General features: G+C 44.3%; 1 protein-coding gene and 1 pseudogene across 2 annotated transcripts; both read right to left on the bottom strand.

Moving 5' to 3' along the window:
* Positions 1-800: 800 nt before the first annotated feature.
* Positions 801-1,415, bottom strand: LOC308235833 (large ribosomal subunit protein eL15-like; annotated as a pseudogene). Its single transcript has one exon. The product of its transcript is annotated as a large ribosomal subunit protein eL15-like (transcript).
* A 9,672-nt stretch (positions 1,416-11,087) lies between these two features.
* Positions 11,088-22,289, bottom strand: CHST4 (carbohydrate sulfotransferase 4). Its single transcript, XM_080644486.1, has 2 exons — positions 22,197-22,289; positions 11,088-12,911 (listed from the first exon to the last, which is right to left on the bottom strand). The coding sequence occupies exon 2, from the start codon at positions 12,891-12,893 to the stop codon at positions 11,745-11,747; it is 1,149 nt and encodes a 382-aa protein (XP_080500612.1). The 5' UTR covers positions 12,894-12,911; positions 22,197-22,289; the 3' UTR covers positions 11,088-11,744.
* Between the last annotated feature and the right edge of the window lie 712 nt (positions 22,290-23,001).

The following is a 23,001-nucleotide window of genomic DNA, read 5'->3' as shown; positions in this document are numbered from 1 at the left end:
CTACCCCCTCCCTCCCTTCCACACTGTCTCTGAAAAGCAGTGATGGTGGGGGCTGTGGGGGGCAGGGGCGGGGATGGGATCCTCTGGTGAGGATTTAAAAAAAAAGAATTAAAACAGACCCTAGTTTTCCACATTGTGATCTTTACCATCTTTCCTTTTTCTCTCTCTTCTCCTTTCCTCTTTCCCCACTTTCTATTTCTTCTTCCCCTGAACCTTAATTAGCACTCAATGACAACAGGGCTTAGAAAAATCACTCTTAAAATTAGCATGGTACCTATGAGTGAACTGAGGTGGAGGCAATTGGGACCCAACATTCTCAGCTTTCTGTGCCCAGGTAATGCTTGTGCCCTACAGATGGAAATTTGGCTTTGGAAGGAAGTCCCAATCCAGTCCCCTGCCTGAGAAAGAGCTGATGTGCTGGCCATCTGCCTCCCCCACCACCCCCAAGTAAAACCATAATCCTAAACTAGGAGCTGAGCGGGGAGGGAGCCCTATCTTCTTGGCACCTGCCTGGAGTAAAGCTTCTGTCACATAGAGTTAGGAGATGGGGTCAGGTGATGGCTCAACTCCCACAAACTCTTACTATTCTTATCAATATTTACTGCCCAGTTTGTGTGGCTCAGTGGTTGAGTGTCGACCCATGAACCAGGAGGTCAGAGTTCAATTCCAGTCGGGGCACATGCCCTGGTTGCTGGCTTGATCCCCAGTATGGGGCATGCAGGAGGCAGCTGGTCAGTTATTCTTTTTTTTTGTTGTCCTAAATTGTTTATTAGGTAAGAATTTTACAAATGTTACTTATATTAGCGGTAACGGTGGAGCTGGAGAGTATTGCGCCTTCTCCAAGCTGCACGGTGAGAACCACCAATAGTGTTTTGGAACTTGTGGCCCTTCCCAAGGCCACGGCTCTTGCGGCCCGCAGATGTCAGCCCTCGCATCTCCCTGTGCTTGTGGACTGGTTTGGTAATCCATTGGGTGTCAGGATTTCTTCTGATAGCTTTATGGAATGGATCAATGAGGATAACCTCAAAGAATTTGTACGTGGAATCTCACCAACCCAGTAAGAATTCAGGACTCTCAGAGCCCCACAGTGGCATCCAGCTCGCCCTTTGGCAACAGATTGAAGACTTCGAGCAAACTTTAACTGGTTAACGCCGTGATGGACAGGCTTGCCGTAGGTCACATCCTTAGGAACAGGGAGCTTGCGGCCACCACGGTGCACACGAATCCGATATATGACATAACCTTGCTTGGCCTTGTAGCCCAGCCTGCGCGCTTTGTCAGGCCGGGTGGGGTGGGGGGGCCCTGTGGAGCACAGAGAGCTGGCGGTACTGCCAGCAGCGCACCCTGAGAAGGAAGCGCATTACATCAGACTGCTTCTTCCTCCATAGCTCCTGGATGTACTTGTAAGCGCCCATCTTGGTTTACCTGATGGCTGCGGCCAGATGGAAAGGAAGAGCCTCTCTCCCCTGGTCAGTTATTCTCATCATTGATGTTTCTATCTCCCTTTCCCTTCCTCTCTCTCAAATAAATAAAAATGTATTTTTTAAAATTTACTAAATTTTCTTGAATAAATGATTCTCTGTTTGCTGTATATTCTTAGGACAATATCCAGAGACTTTTAACTGGTTGCTTTTCATAATTTTCTCTAGTTAAATGTTTCTTTCAGCAGGGAGTGTCAGATGACACTGCTATTGTAAGAGTGTGGTCACCTTAGAGGTTTTCATTTCCCCCATAATTTTAGTATGGAAATTTTTAAACAGCAAAACTGAAAGGTTTTCACAATGGATACCCATATTCTCCTTACCAGTATTCTACCATTAACATTTTAGTATAGTTATTTTATTATATGTCTGTGCAGCTATCATTCACTCTGATGTATTTTTGGATGCATTGCAAAGTAAGTTATAGATATCAGTAACGCCTAAATTTCTAGCATATGTGTCATTAATTAGAATTCAATATTGTTTTCAATTGCAATTAGCATTCAATATCATATTAGTTTCAGGTGTATAGTATAGTGGTTCGACATTTCTATAACTTATGAAGTAGAATTCAATATTTGTTTGAATTTTTGAGGTAATATTTATATACAATGAAATATATAAATCTTAAGTACAGCCGCTGAGTTCTGACAAATTCATGCACCTAGACAAACCAAACTGCTATCAGGATATGAAACATTTCCATCACCTCACAGAGTTCCCTCGTTTCTCTTCTCCAGTCTCTCACCACCATTTCCCCCAGAGGCAACTACTGTTATGATTTTCCCTCACCAGGTTAGTCGTTCCTGTTCTAGAACTGTATATAAAAGAAACCATAGAGTATAAAACTCTTTCCTGTTAAACTTTTACTTACCCTAATACTTTTGAGAGGTATCCATGTTGGAGGAATCTGTTCGTTCTTTTTATTGCTGAACTAGTGACCCGGTGCATGAAATTAGTGCACATTAAAAGGGGATTAATTAGAGGAAATAATTTAATATTGCTATTTGCCCTTTCTCTATAATAGAAGTGTCAGAGATGAAAGAAAATTAGTAAAATGTTTATGAAAACCTTCCTCCTGTCGAGAGTCTGGCGCACACCATGGGACCCAGAGTCAAGTCCCCGCCCACCCACATGCACCTCAAAATCACGTGAGACCCAGACCCGGCCACCCACCCCCCCATTGGGCTAGATCCAGACCCGGCCAGTCCCACCCTTGTCAAGCCCTGCTGGGCAGGGGGCATAGCCTCAGGTCCCCTGGCCCAGCGCCAGGACGGGGGGTGTGGCCTGAGGTCCCCCAGTCCAGACTGGGGCGGGGGACATGCCTTGAGGTCCTCCATCAAGCCCCACCAGGTGGGGGACATGGCCTGAGATCCCCTGTCAAGCCCCACTGGGTGGGGGGCATTGCTTGAGGTCCCTTGTCAAGCTCTGCCAGGCAGGAGGGCACAGCCACAGGTCCCTCGCCCAGCACTGGGAGGGGAGCATAGCCTCAGGTCCCCCATCAAGCCCCACTGGATGGGAGGTATGGCCTGAGGTCCCCTGTCAAGCCCAGCCAGGCAGGTGGGCGCAGCCTTAGGTTCCCTGGCCCAGTGCTGGGGCGGGGGACACGGCCTGAGGTCCCCTGTCAATCCCCACCAAGCGCGGGGTGCGGTCTGAGGTCCCCCGGCCTGGTGCCGGGGTGGGGGGTGCAGCCTGAAGTCCCCTGTCAAGCCCCACCTGGTGGGGGGCGTGGCCTGAGGTCCCCTGTCAAGCCCCATGGGGGTGGGGAAGGGCGTAGCCTCAGGTCCCTGCTGATTGCTCATTAAGGCTCCTTATGGGAACTTGGCCTCAGCTGTGGGTGCAGCCATCTTTGTGATGGAGTGATGGTCAATTAGCATATTCCCTCTTTATTAGATAGGATGGTATGACATGGTATCAATTTACCAATTTGTTTATCCAGTCTCCAGTTGACAGTCACCTGGGCTATTTACTGGAGGACTATAGGCAGAGAATTGGCATCTAACTTACCCTTTAGATAGGTCACTGTGTTAGTTAGTGGAAGGTGAACTATAAGGACAGGGCAAGAAGAGACAAGAGAGCAATTAGGAGGCTTCATCAGTAGTTCCAGTGATAGTTGAGGTTGGTTTGGGTGCACATTGTAGCATTGGAGATGGTGAGAGGCAGTCTGATTTAGGGTATATTTTGGAAGTCAAACTGATAGGAATTGCTGATGAATGAGATGTGGAAAGTGAAAGAAAATGAAGAATCAAAGATGACTCTATTCCCCCAAGCCAGTGGTCGGCAAACCACGGCTCGCAAGCCACATTCGGCTCTTTGGCCCCTTGAGTGTGGCTCTTCCACAAAATACTACGGCCTGGGCGAGTCTATTTTGAAGAAGTGGCGTTAGAAGAAGTTTAAGTTTAAAAAATGTGGCTCTCAAAACAAATTTCAATCGTTGTACTGTTGATATTTGGCTCTGTTGACTAATGAGTTTGCCGACCACTGCCCCAAGCCATTCCTTTAACCATACTTTGCCAACATGATGGTGGAGAGGCAAGCTGGAAACGCTCTGCTTGGAAATTTGGCTAAGAACCAATTGGAAGGCAATCAGTAAGCAAATATTTGCCAAATGCTTCCAGGTGGCACTTAATTAGTTCATATGCTGTACCCTGTGAACTTCAGAAATACAGCATAATTTGCAGTTTCTCTTGCCATGATAATATCACTGTTAGAAATATAGGTCAACTTAATTTTTGAATCCCTACTTTATTCCCCCTTCCCACCTGCCACCCCACTCAACCCAGCACTTCTGAGCTGTTGGCTTTAAGATTCAACTTCCCTTCTTTCTCTCAAACAGGAAACTTTTAAATGTCAGTTCTTTCTTATTTGAGTCTTAAAACATGTCACTGTGTTTCTCATAATAGAAGATTCTGTGATTGGCTTTTTGTCTAAGTGTAACATAATGAATGAGACCTTTACAAATAATACAGATGAGATCAAGTTACACTCATTAAAAAAGTATTTATTGAGTGCCTACTATATGCTAGAAATCGTGCTAGGCATTGGTTATACCAGAGTGAATAAGACAGTGTCTGCCCTCAAAGAGCTCAAAGAATATGTATATTGGAGGGATTTATTACAGCGTGATCGTTTTTATGATAGTAGAAAGCCTGTACAATGGCACTCAAGAGAGGCTTAAGGATAAAACCAGAAAAAACTCCCAGAGGAGGTGTTTTTGTTGAGAACTGAGGGGTCAGAAAAAAACAAGCCAGAGAAATTGGAGTGGGTCAGAATAGGGTATTCCAGGTGGGAGAAATAGCACGACCTAAGATCCAGATGTGTACATGGTTGGGCTCAGGTGAAATGAAAAATGGCAAATGACCACTGAGTGAATGAGCAATATGAAATTTAATTTTTATTGCTAGCTAGAGCTGTTTGAAAAGGAGGGCGGGATCCAGAGGAGTGGGTTGAGGAGGAAGTAGAAGGTGAGGAAACAAAGCTAATGAAGAGAGACAACTCTTCAGAGCAGTTGGGCTGTGAAGGTGAAGAGAGAGAGAGGCTAGTAGTTGGATAAAGATATGGGGGTGACGGAGAGGTTGTTTTTTCCCCAAGAAGAAAAAGAATTGAGTAAGTTAAAATGCGGGAGTCCTTTGGAGAGAAGTTGAATTCAGAAGAGAGGGAGTGAATAATAAAAATGTGTAGTTCTTGGAAAGGTGAGAGGGGATGTAATCCAAAGCTCTGATGGAGAGACTGGCCTTAAATAAGAGCTAGAACATCAATATTGTAGCACAATATAGGAGGGATGACAGAATGGTAAGGGAGGTTTAGATGCTTACATTGAAGAGTTGAGAAGTCTATGTCTGATGGCTTTTCTTTTCTCTGGGAAGGAAGGGAAGGTATGTGGTCTGAAGATGGTTGGGGAAGGTTCTTGTGGAGAAGGGGAAGGGGTTGCAGATGACTGTTGAAGTGATCGTAAACTGATGTAGGTGGTCATAAATTCCTTGTAAAGTAATCTGCCTTTGTGTGATTTTTCTCCATTCGGTGTTTGCCTGCTTGGGCTTGGGAGAAAGCTAAGAGAAACCAATGTTGGGGTCTTTGGGGTTATGATTGCTGGAAACAATTTAGCATTTCTCAAACCTGTCTTTTTCAAAGCATTCTCCTAACAGATGTTACTAGGTATATTGATAAAAAAAAAAAAAAGTCCTTAGTCCAAGAAGTTTGGGGGCACTGCTATATACTCTATTCTTAATATGCACAAGAACATATTTAAAGTTCTGAAGGTCTTAACCCAGTTAAATTTAGAATAGCCAACTTTTTCAAGCTTAATTGCATCCAGAATGCTGTGTGTGTGTGTGTGTGTGTGTGTGTGTGTGTGTGTGTGTGGCATATGTTAAGGTATTATAGTTTGGTTTCTGATGGGTTATAATCAAGAGTTTCCTCCATTCACCTTATCTTTACAGGAGCCTTTATTCCTTTCATTCAGCACATTTACATGATCTGTAGTTAGCCATTTAAATCTACATTGATTTGGGATTCAATCAATGAATCCCAAATGTTCTCCTGAAATGTACCTCATTCTTTTTTTAAAAAAAAATATTTTTATTGATTTCAGAAAGGAAAGGGGAGGGAGAGAGAGACAGAAATATCAATGATGAGAGAGAATCATTGATTGGCTGCCTCCTGCACACCACCTTCTGGGGATCCAGCCCGCAACCCGGGCATGTGTTCTGACCAGTTGTGGAATCATGACCCCCTGGTTCAACACTCAACCACTGAGCCACGTCGATCAGCCTGCTCTGTGTTTTTATAATGTCTACTCTGCCACTCTCTTTGAGATGACTTGAGTGGGGACCAAAAGAACCCTGGGTGTGGCATCTCCCCAGTCAGGACACTTGTCTGGTAGTGTGCTATTTGAGTGAGACTGAATGTGATTGAATGAGGATGGAAGAGAAATCTATTTGAATCATCAGCTCTTCATCCTTCATGTATTATTCTCTGATTTAAGTAGGGTTTATCAACAACTGCACTGTTGACATTGTGGACCAGAGCATTCTTTGTGGGGGAGGGAGCTTTTCTATGCGTTGAGGGAGGTTTAGCAACATTCCTGACTCCTCCTCACTAGATGCCAGGAACACTGCTACCCCAGCCCCAAGTTGTGACAACCAAAAATGTCTCCAGACATTGCCAAATGTCCCTTGGGGCAGGGGTGCGGGTGGGGGGAGGGATTGCCTCCAGTTAGAACTACCGCTGTAGAGAAACTAGAAGATCAGGAAGTTATCGATCTCCTAATCCAGTGGTTCTCAACCTTTCTAATGCCCCTTTAAATACAGTTCCTCATGTTGTGGTGACCCCCAACCATAAGAGACCCTTTAATACAGTTCCTCATGTTGTGGTGACCCCCAACCATAAAATTATTTTCATTGCTACTTCATAACTGTAATTTGCTACTGTTATGAATTGTAATGTAAATATCTGTGTTTTCCCATGGTCTTAGGCGACCCTGCTAGCAGTTCTCAACCTGTGGGTCATGACCCACAGGTTGAGAACCGCTGCTGTAGAGCTTAAGACCATCGGAAAACACAGATATTTACATTACGATTCATAACAGTAGCAAAATTACAATTATGAAGTAGCAACGGAAATAATGGCAGTACAGAGCGCACTTAGCAAGTGTCTGGCACACACGCAGGCACTCACTAAATGTCAGCTGTGAATATGCTAACACCTGGTCTTGGCTCTCAAGGACTGTCTTCCATCATTTCTGGTAACATCCTCATTAAGGTGATGCTGAACAGTAGATCACGAGCCCTTTATGGCATTGCTGATCATACTGATAGTGATTAGAAAATTAGAGTTATGAGGTAGCAATGAAAATAATTTTATGGTTGGGGGTCACCACAACATGAGGAACTGTATTAAAGGGTCTCGGCATTAGAAAGGTTCTAATCACTATCAGTATGATCAGCAATGCCATAAAGGGCTCGTGATCTACTGTTCAGCATCACCTTAATGAGGATGTTACCAGAAATGATGGAAGACAGTGCTTGAGAGCCAAGACCAGGTGTTAGCATGATGTTCACAGCTGACATTTAGTGAGTGCCTGTGTGTGTGCCAGACACTTGCTAAGTGCGCTCTGTACTGCCATTATTATACCCACCCTACAGCTGAACTATCTGAGATGTGGAGATGTTAAGGGACTTGCCTGAGCTCCCCCAGCTGATAATAAGAGTCACCTGGGCAGTGTAGTTCCAGAGCCCATGTGCTCAAGAGCTCATACCCCTTCTGTCATACTGTCCTTCCTGTAACATCTGTACTTCTTCATTCTGTACAAATTCAGCATAGTACCAAGCACATGACAGGTTCTCACTAGACCAGTAGTCGGCAAACTGCGGCTCGCGAGCCACATGCGGCTCTTTGGCCCCTTGAGTGTGGCTCTTCCACAAAATACCACGTGCAGGCGCGCACGTGCAGTGCGATTGAAACTTCGTGGCCCATGCGCAGAAGTCGGTTTTCGGCTCTCAAAAGAAATTTCAATCGTTGTACTGTTGATATTTGGCTCTGTTGACTAATGAGTTTGCCAACTACTGCACTAGACCCTTATTGTTTCTGTCCATATTGACATTGGCATTTAATGGGGCACTTTGCTCCAGATGTCTGCTGCACAAGAGTCCATGCTCAAATATCACTTTCTCAGTAATAACGTTCTTTATCACCCTCTTTATAACATTACTGTTCTTCACCCCTAGCTCCTTATCCTAATCTGTTATTCCTTGTAACACATGTAATCATATGTTTATTGCTTGTTCTACCACTCCTCAACTGAAATATAAGCTGCATGAAAGGAGGGGCTTTGCCTGTGGTTTGCTGCTGTATCCATAGCATGTAGCACATATCTTGGCATATAGTAGATGCCCATTTGATGTATGAAATTAATGAAGACACCCTTTAACGGAAATGCTATATTCAAATCTCCTTACTCTGGTTATTTATCATTACTTTCCCCTCAATACTGCATTTAAAAAGTAACCTTTCTCTTAATGACCGGGAACATTTGTGCAGAAGAGGGGCAAAACCCTCTACAGGTTATTGGGAATCCTAAGCTAATGTGTATCAGAGATATATTGTTATCTGGCCTTTGTTACTCACATATATTCATTTTAAATTTTGCTTTGCTGGTCTGTGAAAGTAATTCAATAGAAGTCATGATAATATACATAGTCTGTAAAATTAATTTATATTTAGTTTAAATCACATAGTAAATTATAAACTGTATTAAAATTTTTTAATACAGTAAATATCTGTGTTTTCCGATGGTCTTAGGCGACCCTGCTAGCGGTCACGACCCACAGGTTGAGAACTGCTGCTGTAGAGCCTAAGACTATCGGAAAACACAGATATTTACATTACGATTCATTAACAGTAGCAAAATTACAGTTATGAAGTAGCAATGAAAATAATTTTATGGTTGGGGGTCACCACAACATGAGGAACTGTAGTAAAGGGTTGCGGCATTAGAAAGGTTGAGAACCACTGATCTAAAATGTTTTGACTTCTTTCCTAAAATGGAGGGCTTAGGGTAGGTGTCCAGTATGGTTTTCATAAAAACATCAATTGCTGCCAAAACTGGTTTGGCTCAGTGGATAGAGCGTCAGCCTGCGGACTGAAGGGTCCTGGGTTCGATTCCGGTCAAGGGCATGTACCTTGGTTGCAGGCACATCCCCAGTGGGAGGTGTGCAGGAGGCAGCTGATCGATGTTTCTCTCTCATCGATGTTTCTAGCTCTCTATCCTTCTCCCTTCCTCTCTGTAAAATATCAATAAAATATATTTTTTAAAAAAAAGATGAACTTAGTTCCTTCTTTAAAAAAACAAAAACAAAAAAAAACATCAATTGCTGACCTGAAATGAGGCAGTTCAATCCACTTTGTTTGATCTAGACACGAGAGAGCTCATTCCCCAAACTTGCATACTAGCCCTGAGAAATTTAGATAAAATTCCCCCTCATCTGTGTTTAAACATCCTCAGATCCCATGCAGCTACATAGACTGAGGAGGCAAACAGATGCCTTTTGGTTGCTTGGATTTAGGGATCGAACAGATGTCTCCAAATTAGGAACGATGTTTAGCAGAACACCATCTTCTAGGCTCGTCACAGGTTCTCAGCTCCCCAAACTCCCCATATCCACAGTTGGTGTGCTGCCACCTTCCTCACTGAATTCCATTGTCAGCCACCTGAGCACATGGACAGGAGACTAAGTGCTCACTAAGTCTTGCTCAACACTGGGTCCGGTTTTTAAAGAGGTTATATAGCATGGCTTTATGCTACAGCTACACTGTCTTATGTTCTTGAGGTGTGCCTAGAGTGGCTTGGATTTGGATGTTAGAATAAATTCAATCCTTTAAAGCCCTATATAAATTAACTTCAAAGACCCAGCTGGCAGAGGTAGTTATTTAAGCACGTAGAATCATAAGGAAAGATGAAATGATGTTACCTTTCAAGTTTGGACAAAATGAAATATTTTAAAAATTAGGACTCAGAGGTCCATGGAGTTCCAGATAGATTTAGACCTTCTTCCAATGCCTTCCAACCGGAGGACAGCAGCAATATCAGGAGTAAATGGTATAGACACTTGGCATGCCATGAAAAGTCACCTGTCTTGGAGCAAGAAGGCCAACAGTGCTGGTGCCCATTGCCAGGCTGGCCATGGAAGAGTCACCTGGTCATTTGTTTTATATATATATATATCCCATCCCCTGTCCTGGGAGATTCCAATTTAATCTGTTAAATGCATTTTCAACAGATGATTCTGATACACAGCTAGATCTGAGGAATGTCGCAAAGACTGAGAGAAACAACTTTTCCTGTTAGGAAAGGTGACCAGGAAGGACTCAGTATCACCAGTCATACTGGGACTGAGGTCCTCTGGCTGAGGGATCAGATTAAAAAAATTCATTGCCCACACTCTAGAGTGATGCATATAGTATCATTACAACTTATGCCTCACACAAGAAAGAAAGGGCTTGGTTGCTGGTTGTCTACTTTCTACAAATTCTTAAGAGGGCAATGTATCAATTAGTATTGATCAGTTTAGACTTACTTTATCATCTGACACTGGACATCTTGGTAACTTTTCTATGTGTGGGTGATCCTATATAATAAAAGGCTAATATGCAAATCGACTGAAGAGTGGAATGACGAGTCGCTATGATGCACACTGACCACCAGGGGGCAGATGCTCAATGCAAGAGCTGCCCCCTGGTGGTCAGTGTGCTCCCACAGGGGAAGCGGTGCTCAGCCAAGGCTGGCGAGCCCAGCGGCGGTGGCGGGAGCCTCTCCCACCTCCCCGGCAGTGCTAAGGACCCCTCCGGGGATGTCCCACTGCCAGCTTAGCAGGAAGGTGGACATCCTCCGAGGGGTCCTGGACTGCGAGAGGGCGCAGGCCGGGCTGAGAGACCCCCCCCCCCCCCACCAGCGCACGGATGTTGTGCACCAGGCCTCTAGTAGATAATAACAAGAGAAAAAATATCTATGGAGATGATTATGCTCTTAGGTTGGGATCCTCTAAGGAGCATTTACTGTTAAGAAAATTAGAAAAATAAAAGAGGACATTCCAAACAGAATCTTATTTTGGAATTTTAATGTTAATAGATGGTAGCTTCCCAGGTGAAAATCTTCTATGTATTAGGAAAACACTGAGGAGAAATGACATGAAAATCAGGTCCAGCCACCCCATAAACTTAAGAGCTTGCTCTGTTGTGCAGAGATTTTGTTTCATATTTGTGAAAACGGATAACTGATGTCCAACCTCATGGGTAAGTGTCCAATCCTGTTCCTCACTCTCTTTTTGAATCCACTGGGAAGTCTGTAAGAGCTCAGAGTTCACATCCCTGTGGAATGGACTGATGGGCTCTTTACTGGAAGACCCATTTCCTGTCTCTCCCCTTTCCCATTGGGCAAGATATGGACAGAGAAGTTAATGGACTTACTCCACTGATACTGTGTGGTACCAAATTGGACCCCAGCCACAAAGTCTCTGAGGTACACACAGATAGGAAGGCTAAGGAGAGATGGCAGTATTCCTTCTCCAGTGGTGGAATGTGCCACACATACACAGTTACTGAGTCTCTTTTCTAGACCTGAATAGAGCTATAAAGCTTTCTTGGCTTGAGCATGTGTGGGCACAGCTTGAGCTCACATGTATACCAGCAGAGACATAAGCAAGGTTCAGACATAAGCAGCCTTCAGTTAACGTGGCTGAGGCTGGTGCCATTGGGGCCGGAGCCTCCTCAAGAGGTCCAGGTAGACAGAAGACCCAGCGACAGGTTTCTCTGCTCTTGCTCAGATCTGACGAGGCGGTAGCCCAGCAAGTTCATGGTATCACCACAGACTTTCTGAAGTCGAGAAACCTTTTCATAAGGCAAGGACCGGCGCCAGGCCTGGGAGATACTGAGGGCATCCCTGGAATCTGTTTTGAAGGAGTGGCTACCTGTGCCCTTGCCTCGAGTGATGTTGTGTACCCAGGCCTGGAGGTGTGGCAAGAATTTCAACCCTGCATATTCATACATTTGGGCAGTCTGGGCCAGGGGGTTCTGGACTATGTCCTCATAGCGCACGAGCAGGTAGCGCTGCTTGAGTGCTTTGGGCAAGGTCTGCACAGCCTTATAGATCTCCATCTGGCTTTGACAGATAACCTGCATCACATAGTAGGGTTTGTCATCCTCCTTGAGGTTCTGCTGCTCCTGTCTCATCACAATTTGGCTGTCAGTCATGAGTTCTTCTGTGGTGCGTTCTCTGGAATGGAACACCGCCCGGGGGTCCCGAACCAGGTGCACAATGTGCAGATTGAGGGAAGGGTCCCTCAGCAGTGGGTAGAGCACCTGCAGGTTGAAGAAGCGCACCTCCTTGAGCACCACATGGCTGTAGTTGTGGCAGGCCTTCTCCACCATCTCAAAGGGCTGTTTGCTGCATAGGATCTTGCAGTGAGCTGCCGGTATGATGGTATCCCTTGGGAAGGCATTGCAGGCAGGCGGGGAACACAGAGCCCGGCTGGTTTCCCACTGGAAGAGGCTGGACTGTATTCGGGGACCAGGTTTCATGTAGGCATCAAAGACGCTCATGTCACACAGAAAGATGGACCGTATCAGATCCCGCACCGCCATATGCAGGTTCCTGGAGGTGCTTTGTGTGAAGGTCATCCAGACGTGCCAGGCAGGCTCCATCAGGTAGAAGACATCTGGGTGCTGTCCAAAAAGCTGCCCCACAAAAGAAGAGCCAGAGCGCCAGGAAGTCAGGACCAGTACATGCACGGGCTTGGGCTCCTCCCTCGTAGACAGGGAGTTTAAGTTGTGGTTGTACAAATGGATGTACAGAATGAAGATGGCCATCTGGGAAATCAGGAACAACAGCAGTAGCCTCATTTTGGGGGGCAGTACCATAGTGCTGAAGTGGAAGACCTTTAAGGAACAAGCAAAGGGGCTGTGTTGGGCTGTTGTTTTCGTGTTTGCCTTCTCTTCCCTCCTCAGCCAAGGCCACCTTCTCCCCGACCCCCACCAGTGAGCAATGCAGAGAGCTGGAGCCTTCTTGCAACCAATTGCACAAATCCTCCTCAGAATCAATTCCTGTCTCTTGCAATTAGTGTGTCAATAAGTTCTGTTTATTTTAAGCTCTTTACCTCCTCTCTCCTTGTCTTCCTTGTCCATTGTGCTATGAAAAATTTCTAAACTCTGCCATATTTCATCACTGTAGGGAACAGCTCCACCCTGGCACCCTGGTGACATGCATGTCTTCACTCAGGCCACTAGGCAAAGCTTAACTGCAGTCTGGCCCAAGTTGTGGTTGAAAGCCCTATGATTTCTTCAGGAACTAAGGAAGATAAGCTGGCTTATGAAGAACTACCACGAGGCCATCACCCACCCTCTTTTCTTGAGATTGCCACATTACCTTTCTTTAGCTCAATGAAGCACAGGACTCTCAGTCCCCTGAAGGTTACGGCTGCAAGCTGCAAAGCTGCTTGGCTTTAGTTTGGAGTTATCGCCTCAGTGTCACGTGGTCCCCCTGATTGATCTCATCCTGTGGGACTAGGACAGGGGTGGGCAAACTTTTTGACTCGAGGGCCACAATGGGTTCTTAAACTGGACCGGAGGGCCGGAACAAAAGCATGGATGGAGTGTTTGTGTGAACTAATATAAATTCAAAGTAAAGGAGCGGAGGGGAGAGCAAGAGAACCCTCCGCTCTTTCGGCTCCGCGGGCCGGATAGAATAGCCGAACGGGCCGGATTCGGCCCTCGGGCCGTAGTTTGCCCACGGCTGGACTAGGAACATGGGGAGCTGACCCAGTGCTGACCTCACATTATGTGTAGGTAATAAATTATCGGAAGCTACTTAGGTAGAATTGTCTCATTACAGCCAACTCTGTAAAGTGTGGCGAGCCAACCTGAGGTGCAGTCATGATACTGTGGCCTGTTAGGGACTGTGCTGCTGCTTGGGGGATGCTGGATCACTTGATACAACCTACTCACGGCTGGCTGCCCAGTATGGTTGGGCACGCTGTGTATTGGGCAACCCTAGGGAATGCTATCTCATCAAGAATTTACGATATTTATTATTAAAAAAATGTTCTGGTAGGTAAAAGTAAACTAACTTTGTCTGACAGAATAAATATATTAGATTGATTTGCTAGTTGTTAGATCCTATATAATAAAAGGGTAATATGCAAATCGACCAAACAGCAGAATGACAGGTTGCTATGACACACACTGACCACCAGGGGGCAGACACTCAATGCAGGAGCTTCCCTTTGGTGGTCAGTGTACTACCATAGGGAGAGCGCTGCTGAGCCAGAAGCCAGGCTCATGGCGGTGGCGGGAGCCTCTTCCATCTCTGTGGCAGCATTAAAGATGCCCGACTGATGGCTTCCGAGGGCTCCCAGACTATGAGAGGGTGCAGACTGGGCTGAGGACTCACCCACCCCTGAGTGCATGAATTTTGTGCACTGGGTTGCTAGTGTTAAATATTTAGAGAAGCGAATTTCACTTTGTGATTCTTTCTAAGGCTCAGGTGGGAATCCTGAGCTAGTCCTGTCACAGTCAGGGCTCGCTTTGTGTGCAAAGACCATGGTTCTCAGCATCATGCTAGAATACTATTCCAAGGGAGATCTTAACCCTCTTCAGGGGTTAAGATGATTCTGGATCATTTTGGGTGACTTATTGACATAAATAATTATTAAGAGATAAGACAGCCTTGGCTGGTGTGGCTCAGTTGGTTGGGAGTCATCAAAAGGTTGCTGGTTTGATTGCCAGTCAGGGTGCATGCCAGGGATGCAGGCTTGATCCCTGGTGCGGGGCATGCAGGAGGTAGCCGATCGATGTTCTGCTCTCACATTGATGTTTCTCTTTCTCCCTCTCCCTTTCTATCTCTCTAAAAATCAGTATTTTAAGAAAGAGCTAAAATAGCTTATTTCACAAAGGATAAAATATTGATAGTAGCAAGGTGCTAATTTGCCTATCACTATATAACCCAGAAGTTCTTCCTTCAAGCTTTAATAAAGAAGAGAAAATATATTTCTAGACAGTAACTGGAGCTGGATTCAGGGTTGCTATTTTCCCGGTGACAGGTTTTATCACAATTAAAAAAAAAGTTTTTACTAGGTAATAGTCACATGGTTCAAATTGTTTTTAAAAATATCATTAAATATTGGGGGATCACTTCATGAATTATATAAATGTCAAAGCACTATGCTGCTGTACACCAGAAATAAAAATAAAATCATACTGAATGTCAACTGTAATTGAAAAATTAAAAAAAACCCACAATCAAGTAAACAAAACAGTATTCAAAAAAAGTATCATTATTATGGACATTAAGTCCACAGATTCAGAATTAAAAGAAGGCTTCCTAAGATTCTTCAGATAGAAAGGAAATAAGGGGAGTACTTGCCAGCCCACAGCCTTGCCTGTCACTCGGGTCTGTCACATATTGCACGGTAGGCAAGGGGAAATCCTGTGACAAGGAGTTGTGTCTGTGGAGGAGGCCTAGTCATAAATTAGAAAACTTCTAGAGCTATTTGTAAACACAGGTAAAGACATACTTTTTAAAGAGGCCACAGTATTGTTCTGGGGGAAAGAACACCTAAAACGTTTATCTGTTTTGAAGCAGTAGCCTCTTCTCTATTTACTAACAGCTAATATTTACCTATTAGCTGGTGTGTTGTCATCCGTCAGTGAAAAGTCTACTTCCTACACCTGTCCTCCATCTGCCCATTTCCAAACTTGCTCCCAGATAGCAACTGAGTTCATTTATTATGTCCTTTCAGTTGCTTTTTTTGCATACATAAGAAAATTCAAATGTATGTGTGTTCTTCATTTTTCCTTCTTTATAATGCAAAAAATAGCATGTTAATCCACCCTCGCTACACCTCACTTTTTTAGCTTAACAATATGTCTTGGAGAGCTTTCATGGCCATATGTAAAGTGTTTCCTCATTCTTTTTTATCACCAGAATAGAATAGAATACTATTGTGTGGATATATCACAATTTATTTAACCAGTTTCCTCATTGATGGACTTTTGGGTTATTTGCCATTTCAAAAACCTCAATAATGACCTTTATATTCACACATCATTACTCATGTATGTAAGCTAATTCCCCAGCAACAAAATTGCCAAGTCAGAGTATAGATATAAGTATCTTTGATATCTATTGCTCATAAAGCCTTCATACTGGTCATAAGCCATGCTGTAGGTCTGGAGTTCCAGCGATTCTAGGGAGTGGAGTTCCGAGGAAGAATTGGACAGCCACAGAGGTGACATTTGGAGTTTATAGTAGAGCGTTCTTGGCCAGTTCATGGGCTTCCGATGGAAGTCCCCTGAACCTTCTGGAAGTGTGCAATGACCCAAGCCAAACCTTGTATGTCGGTGGCACAGAAACCCCTCTCTATCATTCATTACAACAATGCGTTTCCTCCACATGTGCCAGAAGGAGCCAGCGAGGATCATCTCTCCTTGGTGCCCAAAAAGTGCTTTGCTATGTGCGAGGGAAACGCCAGTGAGTGGTAATCCCTGCCTTGGCCCTTACGGTTAGAACAGGAACAGCGAAGATGTGCTCCTAGTTCTTTTCAACTTGAGCCCAAGTGGAAATGATTAGAAACTAGGCCGTTATTGATAATGCTCCTACCCCTCAAAGACTGAAGAGGTAACTTTAGCAAGAGATGTTCTCCCAAAGGCAATGTGAGCATGAGGAAAAGTTTGGAACAAAGATAGGAAACAATGGAGCAAAAGAGAGGGAAGTGAAGAAGAGAAAAACTTGACCTGTGCACAATTATAAGGAAACGGGGATAGAATTTTATAAGCAGGGCCTATCATCAATTCAGGAAAAGGCTAACCTTTCCTTGGGATTAGACAAGTAAACTTTTCAAGGTTACCCCTTTCCTCCCCATAACCCCAGCTTTGAGCCAACTCGGTGTCCTGAGTGGGCTCCATAGCTCTAAGCCCTCCTTGCGGGCCATGGCTCCTGGCCTCTTGCCCCTTCTCTTCCAGAGCTGGAGCAGGGCCTTCTGACTCTGTCCCCAGTTGTCCTCAGAAGTTAGACATTCTTGCTTCTCAGGAATTCCCATGGAAACCCTTTGACTTCTTTCTCTGTTTTTTCTTTCCACGGGCACTTTCCCTGGCCAGAAAGAAAGTATGCTTTTGTCAGGGAGTTCCATCTCTTTTCTCTGGGATCGAGGCACATCCTGGATCTAGGCAATATGACAGGCTGACCACAACTGCTAGGGAATGCTTTAAGGTGCATCTTGGGCAAAGCTCATCTCTGCAGAAATTGGAATAAGTGGTAGAGATGGACGTTCTTTTTTTTTTTTTTTTTTTTAACTGGGGGATATTTTTTTTATAGATTTGAGAGAGAGAGATGCAGGGGGTCAGAGAGAAACATCGATGTAAGAGAGAAACATTGGTCAGTTGCCACCTGACCAGGATCAACCTGCAACCTGGGTATGTGCCCTGACCAGGAATTGAACCCTCAGCCTTTGGTGTACTGACGACACTCCAACCCACTGAGTCACCTGGCCAGGGGAGAGGGACATTCTTGAGACCCTGGGGGAAGCAAGATGATGTGGCTCCTGAAGAAAAGGGAACCAGCAATCTCTTCTAACCTAGCCACTACCTTTCCCCGATTGTTCTGCACTCATCTCCTCTGTAGTCCTTGGCGTTGATAAGCATTTTTAGGAAGTCTGTGACTGCCTCCATCTCAGAGTCCCTGCTCCACCTTCCCACGTGTTCTTTTCTGGCTGTTCAGTTGCATGGTTGAATCCCTGTTGTCCGAATCCTAAGTCTGCTCATCTCTAGCCTGGCTTTGCCAGTAAGCAGCCTCTCTCTTCTGTTCCTCAGCTCTCCCCATCAGCCACTGCTGCCCAAAACTACCCTTTTAAAGGGCAAATCGGTCACTCCCCTCCTTAAAATCCTTCAACAACTTTTGGGAGGAAACAGAGTTTACCACCCCAAATTATTTATGCCTTTTGGAATCTTGATTATTTTAAGTTAGTTATTTTTTTTAAAGAAACAGAGACTCAGAAAGAACTTTTAGCCTTTTCCCTAACTGAATAGAATCATTTAGCTAGAAGACCTGCTCCGGCCAGGAGCCTCTTATTGACAGATAGCTATAGTTTGCTTTAAACTAAGTATGATCAAAGTCCTCTCTGTGTCCCATTGTTAAAGATGTCCCAGCAAACACTTACGTACTAAATGTTTGCTTTTCCATCTTTTTTTTTTTATAGAGCTGTATTTATTTAAAAAACACACACACCCATGCGTATAATTGGACCTGTGCAGTTCAATTCCATTTCAAGAGTCAACTGTGTTTGTCTTTTTTCAACTGGCTTATTTGCTTAGCATAATGTTCTCAAGGTTCATACATGTTGTCAGGATTTCATTCCTTTTTTAATTTTTTAAATATATTTTTATTGTTGATAGTATTACAGAGATTTCCCATCCCCCCACCCCCCTTTCTCACTTTCCTCCCAGCCCCTATCCACCCTCACCCTCCCACCCCCGAGGTATTCATTGCCAGTGTCCATGGGCTATGCATGTAAGTATATAAGTTCATTGGTTTATCTCTTCTGGTCCCCCCAACCCCACATAGAGGTATGTCAGTCTGTTCCTTACCTCCATGCTTTGGGCCTTATTTTGTTGTTCAATTCATTCTGCTCATTAGATTCCACAAATAAGTGAGATCATGTGATATTTGTCTTTCTCAGATTGGCTTATTTCATTTAGCATAATATTTTTCAGATTCATCCATGCTGTCCCAAAGGGTAAGAGAGCCCTCTTTTTTACAGCTGCATAGCATTCCATAGTGTAAATGTCCCACAGCTTTTTTTATCCATTCATCTGCTGATGGGCACCTGGGCTGTTTCCAAATCTTAGCTATTGTAAGTAATGCTGCTATGAACATAGTGGTGCATATATTCTTTCTGATTGGTGTTTCTGATTTCTTGGGATATAGTCCCAGAAGTGGGATCACTGGGTCAAATGGAAGTTCCATTTTTTATTTTTTGAGGAAACTCCATACTGTTTTTCATAGTGGCTGCGCCAGTCTGCATTCCCACCAGCAGTGTACTAGTGCTCCCTTTTCTGCACATCCTTGCCAGCGCTTGTTGTGTGCTTTTCCATCTTTATGTGAATTACCGTCCTGCCTTTTGAAGTCCTAACCACAACCCCTCCAGCTCCCTTCTCCTTAGCTCAAGATGGCATATAAGCCTTAACTGCCGGATCTGTCTTTGGGCCTCATATGCTCATGGAACCCCCTATGAAAATGTGGTCATTTTCTCCTGTTAATCTCTCTCATGTTAATTTGATTATTAGTTCAGCTAGAATTTAAAAGTGTAGAAGGAAAAATTATTTTTCCTCCCCACACTTTCCAACCCGTACAGGATTAAGTCAAAATCCCTGTCTTGTACCCAGGGTCCTTCATAATCTGATCTTGGGTTACCTGTCACTCCCCTCCTTTTGGTACCATAGGCTCCGGACTTTACTTTCAGTTCTTCCCAACTTGCCCTGTTATGTAGAAGCCCCGATACATTTGCAAGACGACTCCTCCCTCAAGATTGCCCACATAGCTGCTTTCTCCCTGAAAGTTATCTCCCTTCCTTTAAGATTTAGTTGTTCCCCAAACTTTCCATTAGCATCCACCTCTCACTCTATAGTAAACAGCTGTAGATGAATGTCTTCCCCCCTGGTGTTTGTAACTTAAGGGTAAAGTTTATGCCTCATGTTATTTACAGGTACATAAAACTTACAAGTGATTAGGGCTCAATAAATACTTGTTGAGTAAATAAATAGTTGACTGTGGGAAGAAGCAGTTACTACAAAGCAGATAACTGAACAATATGCATCAAAGACAGAAACTTGTCCTTTTCTAAAATGCACACGAATGTCTCTTTAGTACCAGTTACTAAAATTTGGGTGATTCCATTGAGTATAGAGCACAGAACCAATACTGTCTTAATTGCATGAAGCAAGATATTAATATATACATCAGAGGCATAGGTTCAATCCAATATGGCACAGTTAACCTCACTCCAAAAACATAGTTAACTACACTGAACATGTATTAATTAAAACTAGGGGGAAATGAACATTATGTTAAGAAACATTTATTAATAAGAAATAAAAGCCCCTTTGCAGAGCAACAGAGTACTCAGAACACTTCCCTTGCTGTAACCAGCTCTGTTAGTAAAAGAGGAAAAAACCCTCAGCATATCCCATCATCACTGCCCCACCCCCAAAAAATAATTTAAAAACATGTTGCCCCAATGATGGGCAAGTAGTATCATGTTGGCACACAAAAGACACTCCGTCATTGAAGAGTCATGAGAACTTCAGGATCTTGACATAGGGGTGGTGACTATGTCAGGCACAGGGATCGTGAGGCACCAGATTGGCGACCCCATTGAGCAGCCTGATTACAGAGGGCTGAATTATAGATGTCCCCCAAATCGGTACCATGTAGCCTTTTAGAAACAAAATAAATCTGAGAGAAAAACAGACAGATATCAGTTTTTGAGCCCTGTATTCCAGCCCCTGGCACATTCCTAACTTAGATTCCCCAGTGAGATTATGCTTCTCCAACCAGGAGTTATAGATGGCAGAAGATATTTGCACAAATAGAGAAGAGAGAGAACAAATAGAGCAGAGCTGGGTTGAGGAAACCAACACCCACACGTACAGCTGTAGGCTTGGGAAACCTGTGGAGATAGCACCCGGGCACAAGGTGTCCATATGGTAAGAGACTGTAACTAGACGGAAAGGACCAGGAAGATGGGACCTGGGTCCTTGCCATTGCTATGTCTCTAGTGCCAAAAACAGTGCCTGGCGCATAGAAGGTGCTCAAGAAACATCTGTTGAATGAATGAATGAATGAATGAATGAATGAACAAACTAATGAACATTTGTAAAGCATTTTTTACTGCTTAAAGTGCCCTCATTGACCTGGTTGGTAAGAAAGACGAAGGCCAGATATTTTTATTTTGCACATATAAAAGTATTTCAACTCCAGTTAGAAGTTCCAGACTTGTCCAAGGCTGTATAAGATAAGAGATCTCTTCTACCTTGGCTGATGTGCTGATCTCATAACGTAGTCTTATTTTCCATGTGTATGGTGCTCCACAACTTTGAAAGCTCTTTTAGCCACGGATATAACAATAATCCAATGAGATATGCAGACATACCTCATTTTATTGCACTTTATTGCATGTCACAAATACTGTGATTTTTAATTGTTGTTGTTAATCCTCACCCAAGAATATTTTTTCCCCATCAATTTTTAGAGATAGTGGAAAGGAGGGAGGGAGGGGGAGAGAGGAAGAGAGAGAGAAAGAGAAACGTCTATGTGAGACATGTGAATTGTTTGTGTCCTTCCCCCCTACCCCCTGTACATGCCTCGACCCTGGGATCTGAGCAGGGATCCAACCTGCAATCTAGGTATGTGCTCTTGACCTGGAATCAAACCTGCGATCCTTCAGTGTGTGGGCTAATGCTCTAACTACTTAGTAACACCAGCCAGGGACAGATACTGCATCTTTTAAAAATTGAAGGCAAGACCTCCACCAGTAAAGAGATTACAGCTTGCTCTATTGTGAGACCCGCTTGATTGCTGTGATCTGGAACAGAACCCGAAATGTCTGAGGTACGACTGTATAGGACAGTGGTGGTCCACACCCCCATTTTTTTAGAATAAGCAAACTGAACTTTGATTAATTGATTTAGTGGTGAAAATAGCCTTGCCAGAACCAGAACTCAGGTATTTTGGGTTCCAGGTCCCAGAATGTTCAATTATCACACTACCCTTCACCTTAGTTAGGGAAAACCTGAGGCTCCCTGCACCTCTGGTCTGCCATTTCCCAGCACCTGCACAGCGAAGCGGCAGGAAGTACAGAGACCTGAGTTCCGAAGCAGGATCTGAACAAGTTAGATGCTTCAGGGGACTGGCTACAAATACACATCAAAACAGCCCTGCTGGCATTCTAGGCTCTTTCAGACCCTCTTAGGGATGGAGCCATGTGGATGGAGGAGCTACTGGCTGGAGCTTGCGTTTTCTCTGGGTGATTCTCCAGGTGAGTCTTCGTCAGCCACCCTCCCTTTATGTTATCACTGACCTCCCAGTTTAGCCGTCCCGGTGACCTGATACCCACTCCTTGGCCCTGGGATAACGGCCCTGCTTTGGAGGTGTATACAGAAAAAACTTCTTACCTGGTTAATGGCTTAAGCTTCCCCACTGCTCTAGAGGCTCACTGTTAGCCAAGCCCCGCAGCTTTTCTCCTCTGACTCACTCTCTTCTCCTCTGACTCACTCTCCTCTCCGCTTCCTCCTCCTCCTCCTTGCATTTTGCATACCCATCCTTCTCAAAGGAAATTCCACTGCCCTCTCCCTTCTGCCAAAGAAATGGCCCACCTTCCACGGCAGGGGTGAGAAAGCCTTCACTCCCGGAGAGCCTTCTGAGGCTCCAGGGGTGGGGAGACTGAGGTGGGCTGGAGGCGATCCTGGAATGTTCACTCCTTTACGCAGCTGAAAGGTTAACGCCCTTAGGGCAGAGTGAAAACCAGAGGGGGATCCTGGAAAACTGGGAGCTGAGGTTGATAAGCAAATCATCCCATAGTTACAACCAAAATGCCACAGAATATGAAACCTGTCTTCTATCTTAACCTTATCTCTTGCAAAAACAAAGGGTGGGGGGTGATGAGAAAGCGATATCTGAATTGTATCTGACTGCTCACTGCATGTTATTAAGGGGGTTAACTTTTTCTTTTCTTTCTTTCTTTTTTTTTTTAACTTCTGTGTCATATTCAACATCTCTGTCCTTCTTGCAGGAGGTAATAACTAGGTGTGTTACCTAAATGTAAAATCTGCATGTATGGGAGGACATAGAAGCATTGGCATTTAGTCGGGGTGTAGGAAAAAAATTTTGTCCCTCAAGAAGAAAAAAGAAATAAATTAACATTAAAGAATATAGCTTCTTACTAGCTGCATGTCCTTGGGCAAATTGCACAGCTACTCT

This window comes from Plecotus auritus (assembly GCF_963455305.1).
Source record: "Plecotus auritus genome assembly, chromosome: 10".
NCBI lineage: Eukaryota > Metazoa > Chordata > Mammalia > Chiroptera > Vespertilionidae > Plecotus > Plecotus auritus.
The sequence above is the reverse complement of the archived record's forward strand: the minus strand, read 5'-3'. Positions and strand labels throughout refer to the sequence as shown.